The sequence below is a fragment of the Dipodomys ordii genome, unplaced genomic scaffold (genome assembly GCF_000151885.1).
Source record: "Dipodomys ordii isolate 6190 unplaced genomic scaffold, Dord_2.0 Scaffold33, whole genome shotgun sequence".
Taxonomy (NCBI): Eukaryota; Metazoa; Chordata; class Mammalia; order Rodentia; family Heteromyidae; genus Dipodomys; species Dipodomys ordii.
Window position 1 is genome coordinate 5,462,464 of NW_012267249.1, and position 10,605 is coordinate 5,473,068.

General features: G+C 50.9%; 2 protein-coding genes across 2 annotated transcripts; both read left to right on the forward strand.

The window, feature by feature from the left end:
• Window positions 1–1,212: 1,212 nt before the first annotated feature.
• On the forward strand, window positions 1,213–4,119 carry Dph2 (DPH2 homolog (S. cerevisiae)). Its single transcript, XM_013016887.1, has 6 exons — window positions 1,213–1,497; window positions 1,722–1,834; window positions 2,059–2,282; window positions 2,464–3,141; window positions 3,221–3,397; window positions 3,476–4,119. Exons 1-6 carry the CDS (start codon window positions 1,351–1,353, stop codon window positions 3,598–3,600), a joined length of 1,464 nt encoding a protein of 487 aa, XP_012872341.1. The 5' UTR covers window positions 1,213–1,350; the 3' UTR covers window positions 3,601–4,119.
• Window positions 4,120–6,793: 2,674 nt separating this feature from the next.
• Window positions 6,794–9,879, forward strand: Atp6v0b (ATPase, H+ transporting, lysosomal 21kDa, V0 subunit b). Its single transcript, XM_013016888.1, has 8 exons — window positions 6,794–6,975; window positions 7,620–7,668; window positions 7,854–7,937; window positions 8,060–8,137; window positions 8,307–8,376; window positions 8,510–8,561; window positions 8,780–8,970; window positions 9,566–9,879. The coding sequence occupies exons 1-8, from the start codon at window positions 6,909–6,911 to the stop codon at window positions 9,590–9,592; spliced, it is 618 nt and encodes a 205-aa protein (XP_012872342.1). The 5' UTR covers window positions 6,794–6,908; the 3' UTR covers window positions 9,593–9,879.
• Window positions 9,880–10,605: the final 726 nt, after the last annotated feature.

Genomic DNA, 10,605 nt, shown 5'->3' on the forward strand with positions numbered 1-10,605 from the left:
ATATAAAGTAGGAAATGAGAGCTTTTGAAATCAGAAGAACTGGCTTTCAAGTTTATTGTGCCACTGATCTGTTGTGTTGGATGTAAACCTATGGTATACTGCTAGACAAGTAGAGTCTTCAATTCTCTGTTTCCTTGTCTTAAGGATTCTTGCAAACACCCCCCCCCAAAAAAAAAAAAACCTTAGAAATGTAGTCTCAAAAGGTGCTGGTGGCCCAGGCCTGTAATCCTAGCTACTCAGGAGGCTGAGATCTGAGGATCATGATTCAAAGCCAGCTCAGGCAAGAACATCCTTGAGACTCTTTACTTCCAATGAACTTCACTAAATGGCTCAAGTGGTAGAATGCTAGCCTTGTGCAAAAAAGTTCAGAGACAGAGCCCAGGCCCTGAATTCAAGCCCAGGACTCATAAAAATTGTCTCTGGTGAACAGTACTGCTCAATGCCTGATTGACAGACTACTGAGGATAATAGCAAATGAGATGTAAATAACTACCTCAATGTATTATAAATAAACAACCCTCAAGACAATCCCATCAGGAAGTACTGTTGTTAAACCACCTATTCTTCAGATAAGGAAATTGGCATAGACATTCCTGTAAGACTCATAAGTAGCCAAACACAATTTTCAGATCCAGGCAGTTTGCACTGAGATAAAAATTACACAATGCGGGTTGGGAATGTGTCATAGTGGTACAGTGCTTGCATGCATGAAGCCCTGGGTTCCATTCCTCATACCACATAAACAGAAAAAGCCAGAAGTGACTCTGTGGCTTAACTGGTAGAGTGCTAGCCTTGAGCAAAAGAAGCTCAGGGACAGTGCCCAGGCCCTGAGTTCAAGCCCCAGGACTGGCAAAAAAAAAAAAAGTAGTGTGTGCACAGCTGCTTAACATGAACGGCACGTAGGTGCTACTCAACTTGGGGTAGTAACTTAGGGGGCCGGTGTTCTGGAGGGGAGTGCCAGTGCCTGCAACAGGCTGATAGAAGCACTCTAGAAGAGGAGGGAGAGGGGGCCAGGAGCCAGTGAAACTACAACACCCAGTATGCATCACGCCTCCTACCGAGGCACTTCCGACCTGCCCTCAGCATAGGTTGTTCATTGGCTCTCTGTGCTAGGCGGTGATTGGAAGATGGTAACAGTGCTAGCCTAGGATTGGTGAGGCTGCCATAGGCCACGCCTCAAACCCGGAAGTAATCGCCCCACAAACCCATGTGTGGTGGAGAAACGAGTTTGAAGGGAATGTTTCTGTCCCTCAGCGAAACATCTCTGCCCCTACCCTTCCGAGAGCTATTTTTAAGACAAAATTTTCCCCAAACTGTTCCCGCTGAGTCCGGACACGCAAGCTGTGCCTAATGGAGTCTACGTTCAGCAGCCCTGCAGAGGTGGCCCTGCAGAGGGAGGCGGGCGTCCCAGGATTGCTCACTCCATCTGCGGACCTCGACCGAGTGTACGAGCTGGAGAGAGTTGTTGGATTTGTCCGAGACCGGCAATGTCAGCGGGTAAGGGCCGACTTACGGTATGTGTGTGGTGGGGTGTTCGTCTCCGAGTATGTGTCGTCTAGAGGATCGGGATCTTGGGGAGATTTTCTGAGGACAAGATAGGACGAGGGCTCCTCTGGGATCTTTGAAGGCTTAGTATGGGTGGAGAAGGGGGTAGGGGGAGTCCCAGAGGTTTTCTGTGATGCGGGAGAAGCTGTTTCTGACTCCATGGTTTATGCTTAAAGGTGGCCTTGCAGTTCCCTGACCAACTACTGGGAGATGCAGGAGCCGTAGCTGCACGATTAGAAGAGACCACTGGATCGAAGATGTTCATTTTAGGCGATACCGCCTATGGCAGGTGTGAACTTGGGCGTAAATGGGGTAGGCCTGCAGTCCAGGCTTGGGATTTCCCTGCTTGTTAGTTAGCATTTGCCTCCAATAACATGGTAATGATGATGAATAGCGTGGTGGTGGTGATGACGGTGAGGATAATGACAGTGATTCCTCTCACTGACCATAGTTCCCATTGGTGACAGCTTATCTGGGGTGGGAACAGATCTCACGATGGTATCTCTCCTGCAGCTGCTGTGTGGATGTGCTGGGTGCCGAGCAAGCTGGAGCTCAGGCCCTTGTACACTTTGGCCCTGCCTGTTTAAGCCCTCCAGCTCGACCACTGCCTGTTGCCTTCATCCTTGGTCAACGTTTTGTGGCTTTGGAGCTCTGTGCCAAGGCTTTTGAAGCCCAGAACCCAGACCCCACAGCACCTGTGGTACTGCTGAGCGAGCCAGCCTGTGCCCATGCCCTGGGTGAGAGATTATGCCTGTATAGAAAAAAAAAGATAGGCCATGAAATTCCCCATTTCAGTACACTCCTGTAGAGCTCTTGACATGGGTTGGCCTAGCCTTTGTTTTCCAGTCTCCTGGGGTTAAGGGATCTTGTATTTTTCTATGCCTCAACCCTGATACTACATTCCTTTTTTTCCTCCAGAGGCCTTGGCCACTCTCCTGCGCCCGAAGTATCAAGATCTGCTTGTCTCTAGTCCAGCTCTTCATCTGCCAGTCGAGTCTTCCAATCCAGAGTCAGAGCCTCTGGAGTGTTTTGGGCGTCACTTTCCTCTAGCCCCAGGGAGGAGACTGGAAGAATATGATGCTTTCTATGTGGGGGGTTCTGAGGCCAACCCTGATCTTGACCCAGACCTGAGCAGGCTGCTTTTAGGGTGGGCACCAGGGAAGCCCTTCTCTTCCTGCTGCCCAGACACAGGACAGATACAGGATGAGAGTGCCCGGGCTGGACGGCTAAGAGCACGAAGACGATACCTGGTAGAGAGGGCCAGAGATGCCCGTGTGGTAGGGCTGCTGGTGGGCACATTGGGTGTGGCCCGACACCGTGAAGCACTGGCACACTTGAGGAACCTGACTCAGGCTGCAGGCAAACGTAGTTATGTGTTGGCCCTGGGACGGCCCACCCCTGCCAAACTTGCCAACTTCCCTGAGATGGATGTCTTTGTGCTATTGGCTTGTCCTCTGGGTGCCCTAGCCCCGTATCCTTCTGAGAGCTTCTTCCGGCCTATATTGACACCATGTGAGTTGGAGGCTGCCTGCAACCCTGCTTGGCCACCTCCAGGCCTGGCTCCATACCTCACACATTATGCAGACTTGTTACCTGGTGAGTGATGGGACACTCCTGATAGAAACTTGGGATATAGAGTCTGGGAACCAGTATTGATTTCTTTTCTCCCTTCCAGGCTCTCCTTTCCATGTGCCCCTCCCACCACCTGAGTCAGAGCTGTGGGACACCCCAGATGTGTCGCTCATTTCTGGGGAGCTCCGACCCCCACCTTCTTGGAAGTCATCAAATGATCCTGGGTGCTCTGCCCTGACCCCTCGGCCCTCACTGCAGCTGGCTGAGAGCAGCCCTGCAGGTAAGTGTACAGCTCTCCACCACCTGCTGGGCTCTTCCCCAAGTCCAGCTGCTTAGACTATGCTCCCTCTCTCTACAGCCTCATTCCTTAATTCCCGGAGCTGGCAGGGCCTGGAGCCATGCCTGGGTCAGACTCCTGTGACAGAAGCTGTGAGTGGAAGACGAGGGATTGCCATTGCCTATGAGAATGAGGGAAGCAGTTGATACTGTAGACCAGACACACAAACTTAAGAGTCTCTGTTGGGATCTTTAATGCTCTAAGATCCTTGAAGGAGCCTGAATGGAGAGATGTCAATGGTCCCTCATTGAAAACAGAATCCATGTCCTCTTCTCCTGGTACTGAGAGGCTTAGCTCATATTGGCTCAGTAAATGCGTTGTTTGATGGGGAAAAGGGCTTAGGGATTTCCCAGAGGCCTTCTGGGCCCATCTATTGTGAGCACAACATAAGACCTTTAGCCAGTCACACACAGTTCTTCATCTACAGGTGACCATCTGCCCTTGTTAAGGGACAGATGTGTTAGGTGGTTCAAAGCAAGATTTCACAACCTAAGCACTGTTGACATTTTAGTCTGGGTAATGTCTCTAGACAATGGGAATGTCCTTTTTAGTGACATAACCAGCAGTAGTTATGCCTCTACTGAACTCCCACTGGTCTAGGACTACACTGTCCAGAATAACATTCACTAGACACATGTGGCCATTTTAATTTCAATAAAATATATTAAAACTTCTATTTCTCAGTCACACTAATCACATCTCAAGTACTCAAATAACTGCATGAGGGGACAGCACAGCTAACGGGCATCTCTGTTACAGAAAGTTCTATTGGATAATGCTGGTCTACATTGATTCAAAGCTTGTTTTCCCAGGGACATTACAGAAACTCAAATAAGCCAAATACTTTTTCTCCTGTTTCTTTTTATTCATCCAATAGTCAGGCCATGTACAGATCCTATGGGTGGAGATTTGAATTTTATTTAACTAGATTCCTGCCTTAATGTGGTTCAGAAGTGAGTTAAGCCGGGAGCCAGTGGCTCAGGTCTGTAATCCTAGCTACTCAGTAGGCTGAGATCTGAAGATCATGGTTCAAACCCAGCCTGGGCAGGTCTGTGAGACTCTTTATCTCCAATAAACCACTCAGAAAACCAGAACACTGTGGCTCAAGTGGTAGAGTGCTAGACTTGAGCTGAAGAGCTGAGGGACAGCACCCAGGTCCAGAATTCAAGCCCCATGACCAATCAAAAAATAAGAGAGAGAAAATTAAATAGGCAGTGACCAACTAGTGAAACAGTATTATCTGTGAAGAGGGAATCCCAGGTGTAGGTGGATCTCATAGCAGGCATTTGATGAAGACTCAGGCAAGGCTAAGACGGTTCTTGTAGAGTAAAAAATAATTGCCAGAAGAGCCAAGCACCAGTGGCTCACACCTGTAGTCCTAGCTACTCAGGAGGCTGAGATCTAAGGATTGCAGTTCAAAGGTAGCCAGGCGAGGAAAGTTTGTGAGACTCTTATCTCCAACTAAACACCAGAAAACCAGAAGTGGTGCTGTGGCTCAAGTGGAAGAGCACTCACCTTGGGCTGAAGAGTTTAGGGACAGCACCCAAGCCCAGAGTTCAAGCCCCACAACCAACAAAAATAATAATAATTGCCAGAGGGAAAAAACCAAACCCAAAACAATAAAAAGCATTTGGGCTTAATTACAGGCATCCATCAACTGACATGGTGGGTGCTTTAAGTAAAGTGGAATTGTGGGCTGGGAAAGTGGCTCAGTGGTAGAGCGCTTGCCTCACATTCATGAGGCCCTGGGTTCAATTCCTCAGCACCACATAAGCAGAAAAAAACTGCAAGTGGCACTGTGGCTCAAGTGGTAGAGTGCTAGCCTTGAGCTGAAGAGCTGAGGGACAGTGCCTAGACTCAGAGTTCAGGCTCCACGACTGACCAAAAAAATTAAATAAAATAAATAAATTAAGAATTGCTAGGGCTGGGAAGGTGGCTCAGTGGTAGAGTGCTTGCTTTGCATGCCTGAGGCCCTGGGTTCGATTCCTCAGCACCACATAAGCAAAAAGAAAAAAGCCAGAAGTGGCGTTGTGGCTCAAGTGGTAGAGTGCTAGCCTTGAGCTGAAGAGCTGAGGGACAGCGCCCAGGCCCACGACCAGACCAAAAAAAAAAGAATTGCTAGACCATAAAAGTTGAGAAAGTGAAGTGAAAAAAATGACTGATTCTTCTCTGTTTTTCTTGAGAATCTTCTTATATACCAGCATTGTCCAGATCTAATTCCCTGACTTTGTCTAATGGTAGAGGCAAAGCTGTGTACTAGCTGTGGAAACTGGAACAAAGTGGGCATCAATCATGTTCTACAAATGTATTGAGGACCCACTGTGTCAGGCACTAGAATACAACAGTGCTTACATTCTTTCAGGGGAGGTAGACAGAATACAATATTTAGTATAGCCAGTTGTGGTAAGTAAGCCATCCAAGGAAATACAAAGCTGGGCATTACAGTATTAAATAGGATGGTCAGATAAAGCCTTTGAAAGTGAGCAGAGTCTAGAAGTTACAGAGAAAAAACCCGATGGCTAATTAGAAGCAGAGAGAACAGATGCAAGGACAAGTAGGATGTGCTAACAGGTAGCGGAGGCAAGAGGGCAGCCATAGACAGTGGAGTATTCGGGGCCCAGAGAGGCAACTCAGTGGTGAATGCTTGCCTAGCATGCCAGAAATCCTGGGTTCCAGCCCCAGATCACCCCACAGTGCCCCAACTCACCCCAAAGTACCCCACCTTCACTCCCACCCCGGGTGGGGGCATGGGATGCTATATAGGCAGAATTTTGTTTTTTTGTTTTTATTGTTGGTCATGGGGCTGGCTTTGAGCCGCGATCCTCAGTTCTCAGCTTCATGAGTAGCTAAGATTACAGGTGTGAACCACCAGCACCTGGCCGAATGTTAAGATTTTGTCTTTTGTAAGTGAAATGGGAATGCTGGGGCATTTCAGCTAGGAGTAACAGGGCCTTACAAGGATCACGGGGCATAATGGGAACTCAGAGCTGACGCACGGAGACCACTACTGAGTGTTAGTTAACAGTACATACTAGGGATATATACAGTTGGGTGCCAACACAGCTGCCAATAGGTTAGGGAAAGGAAGAACTGAGAACCAGCTGGTGTTAGCCAGGCAATAGGCTGCGCACAGAAGAAACAGCCCAACACTGAAAAGGACGATGGTGGCCAGAGACCCACAGGAGCTGGAACCTGGCAAGAGGGCGCCAGAACCGCCCCTGAGGCGGAACTACAAGTACCACAATGCTCTGCGTCGGTCGGACGCCGCCGCCAAGCTCTAGCCCGATAGCAACGCAGCACGCAGGGGCTCGGTGGAGGTCACGTGGTACCGCGGAGTCACGTGGGCACGTCAGGTGACGCTGCGGGCGGGTGTGTAGACTGCGGGTGGAAGGTGGACGCAGGGACTCGGGTTAGCTCTGGCTGCACCAGTCCTACCCCCGCCGTCGTTGCCACCATGTCGGGGCTAGTGCTGCTGTATTCCGGGGTCTTCGTGGCCTTCTGGGCCTGCATGGCTGTCGTGGGTGAGGCCGGGCCCGGGCGGGCGCGGGCAGCGGCGGGGCGAGCCGACCGGTTCGAGGCACCGGGGCTGCGGTTGCAGGAGCAGCAGGCCCCGGCGCCTCTCTCCTGGCCTCCCGGACCTGCCTTCCACCTGCTGGAGCCCCCGACCGCTGTGGAGGCCAGGTTCGGGCGGCGGCAGGTGGGAGCCACGGGTCCTGTCATAGCATCTTACTGCTTCCGTCCCTTTTCTTGCTCGCGACCAGCCTGCTTGGGTCTCAGCCGGCCGCTCTGGTTCGCCTTTTCCATCGTTTACACCGTCCCCCCTCCCCCTTGTCATTCCTCACAGCATGTTGGGTAAACAGCGGCGCCGGCGGGATCCGGTGGGGTCTGGCAGAGTCTGGCCACACTTACTGCTCCCTCCTGGCCTCCAGGGTTTTCAGACCTGCCCAACGCGTCTGTGAAGAGTCTGTGACATTGAGGGAACTATGTTAGAGGGAGTGGCAGAAAAACGGAGGACTGAGCCGAAGGATGTGTTTCACTTGGGGAGCTAGCCCGAGCACTTCCTTGTCTTGAATGTAGATTAGATGGTCGCCAACTGGACAGTCCATCTCTAGGTTGGGGAGCTTCTCCCGAGAGCAGTCCCTCATCCTTTTTCTCACTGCTGCAGGAATCTGCTACACCATCTTTGACTTGGGCTTCCGCTTCGATGTGGCATGGTAAGGGAGGGCAGGGAGTGGATTCCCCTAACAGCTGCTTCTCTCTGTGATCTGAGCCCCTGGCCCACACACACCATGGGTCGGGTCTTCAGGAGATTGAAAGCTATCTTTACAGCATGTGAGCTGGTGGGGTTTGTGTCCCCTTTCCAACAAGAGCTGAGTTATTCTTCCCTTTTCGACACCAGGTTCCTGACTGAGACTTCCCCCTTCATGTGGTCGAACTTGGGCATTGGCCTAGCAATCTCCTTGTCTGTGGTTGGGGCAGCCTGGTGAGTGTTGGGATGGTGGACTTGGGGGGAGGGGTTGAGTCATTGCAAATGGTATCATTTGGTTCTTAGTCATCCACGGGGCAGTGTCTTAGCCTTTCCTTAGTTGCTTCTCCTTCCACCAGGGGTATCTATATTACTGGTTCCTCCATCATTGGCGGAGGGGTGAAAGCCCCCAGGATCAAGACCAAGAACCTGGTCAGGTAAGGGCCCTTGGTGGAGGAAGAGCTGTGTTTGATTTGATGGCATACTGCTTCTGATGAGTCTCTCAACAGGGTGGGATGTGAGTAGAAGAAAGGTTGAGGACTTTCAGGAGGCTGGTTTTTTTTATATTTTTCTCTTCTCTTCTTCACCCACCTTTACCACTGCCAGTATCATATTCTGTGAGGCTGTGGCTATCTATGGCATTATTATGGCGATTGTCATTAGCAACATGGCTGAGGTAAGGAAAACCAGGGTGAGGGTTGGTTATCCATTCCAGTGTTCTACACATTGTGTAGAGATTGCAGGGAGGGGAAGTGGGTGCATAAGGGATGGTTTCTGATTTTTTTTTTTTTTTGCCTGCCCTCCTCTAGCCTTTCAGTGCTACTGATCCCAAAGCTATTGGCTATCGAAACTACCACGCAGGTGAGTAGGTGGGTGGGTGTCTAAAGGTGAAAAGCTGGGCCTTCATACCCGCTAAAGAGCTCCTGCCTCCCAGCTTGGACTCCCATTTTGATACTCTCTCAGCTATTTGGTCTGCTTTGCAGAGTTGGGGTGGGATTGGTCCTATTAGTCCATGTTGGGCCCTGTCTTCATCCCTCCTGTATGTGGCTTGGTCTCAGTGAGCAACTCTCTATTCCTAGGCTACTCCATGTTTGGGGCTGGCCTCACAGTGGGTCTGTCTAACCTCTTCTGTGGAGTCTGCGTGGGCATCGTGGGCAGTGGGGCCGCCCTGGCCGACGCACAGAACCCCAGCCTCTTTGTAAAAGTTCTCATCGTGGAGATCTTTGGCAGTGCCATCGGCCTCTTTGGGGTCATCGTCGCAATCCTTCAGGTGCCAAATCCCATTGGGGAGTCTTTGTCCTTACCCCCCTCTCAGCCTTACCCTCCTTACAGAGGAGTGGAAAGTGCTTCCCTCTCTACCCATAACAGTTTCCACCACCTCATTCCAGTCTCCTGTTTCTCCTTGTTTTTGTCTCTGTTGCTGTGTGTTTCTCTCATTTAGACCCTCTTTCTGTTTTTATCTGTTATCCTTTTCCTGTCTGCTGCTGACTCTGGAAATACAGATGATGTCTTTGTGGTCTGGATTGGGTTGGGATCTTGTTTATGTCAGTGCGTCTTGACCTGTTTCTCTCAAGGCCTGTATCTGTGTCTGACATGTTGTCAAGACAGTATGTCTTATGACCTAAAGGATCAGCTTGAGGGGCCAAATGATGAGGTGCTTGACTGGGTTGACTTGACACTATATGCCACTTTGCTCCATCTATCTGTTCCACACTCTTATCTGGCTGTCCTTGTTCATTTGTCTGCTGTCTGGTCATCATCTATTGTCTGTCTATTGGGTTACAGACTTGCTGGGTCAGGTCTTGTTCACTGTCTTATCAATGGTCTTCTACCCCTGTCTGATTTCTCCCATTCTTCTTTTTCAGACCTCCAAAGTGAAGATGGGTGACTAGATGATCTGGTGGGTGGGGCCATGCCCTGCTCTTATTTATTGCTGTTTTTCCTGGGATAGCTGGAGCTGTACCTCTTAGCCTTCCAGGGGCCTTGGGGTTCAGGGCCCTTCTGCACTCACCTTTTTGCTGCCTGTTGACTTAGAGGCACCACAGTCCAGGCTGCATCTTCAGTGTGAGAAGTGGGCTGTTGATGGTGACTGTGTACAGTTGTGCACCTGTGGCCCCAACTTCCACCCTTACCCATCTTTCCGTTGTTGTGAAATAAACGTGTTATTTGTCTGGGTTAATGCAGCTTCTTTGCCATCTTGCGCCACCTTCACAGAGAAAGGGTAAAGGGCCCATATGACTCCACTTCATCTTACCACCTTCTGGACACACCATCTCCACTGCTGACTAAGCTAGCTAGCTCTCGGGTGGGGAGGAAACGGTGCTAGGCTAATCCTGGAGGTCTTCATGGAAGAGTCCGGGGTTCTGGAGTTCTCCTATCCCTATGTCCTCAGTGGCCCTGTTCACTAGGCCCAAGTTGACCACAGTTGTTTAGCTGGCTCCTTCCTCAGGCATCATCACCCCCTATGGTGGGACTCCCAGCCGATTCTCTTCTGTCTCTGACAGTCCTATTCCTGAGCCCATTCCTTCCCGGCAACCCCTATTCTAGTTCCAATTCTCACGGCCCTGACTCAGTTCCGCCCACTCCGGTCCAATCTCTTGATTTTCTCTTAATCTTACCCAACTTCCAGTTTCCCCAGAAACCTCAGCCACCCCTCCCCCCCACATCCATGCCTTTAAGGGAATGCCCAACGGGCAGCCCCCTCTGCACAGGCTTCCAGGAACTGGCTGCAAAATCCCTAGCCCCCGACCTGCCTCCGTCCATCCTCCAGCCCCCGATTCTCCGCTAAGGGGCTAGGCCAGTTGGTGCCCTGTCTCGTCCCACCTCGGAGGCCAGCGGTGGGGGGCTGGCGGGCTCCCGGGCCCCTCCCGCCTCGGCCTCGCCTGGCTGGGCGGCGCTCGTCCCC

Coding starts and splice junctions, on each gene's coding strand:
- Dph2 (XM_013016887.1), top strand. CDS start 1,351: ATGGAGTCTACGTTCAGCAGCCCTGCAGAGGTGGCCCTGCAGAGGGAG. Junction 2,283..2,463: donor AGCCTGTGCCCATGCCCTGG/GTGAGAGATTAT, acceptor TTTTTCCTCCAG/AGGCCTTGGCCACTCTCCTG. Junction 3,398..3,475: donor GGCTGAGAGCAGCCCTGCAG/GTAAGTGTACAG, acceptor CTCTCTCTACAG/CCTCATTCCTTAATTCCCGG.
- Atp6v0b (XM_013016888.1), top strand. CDS start 6,909: ATGTCGGGGCTAGTGCTGCTGTATTCCGGGGTCTTCGTGGCCTTCTGG. Junction 6,976..7,619: donor GGCCTGCATGGCTGTCGTGG/GTGAGGCCGGGC, acceptor TCACTGCTGCAG/GAATCTGCTACACCATCTTT. Junction 7,669..7,853: donor TTCCGCTTCGATGTGGCATG/GTAAGGGAGGGC, acceptor TTTCGACACCAG/GTTCCTGACTGAGACTTCCC.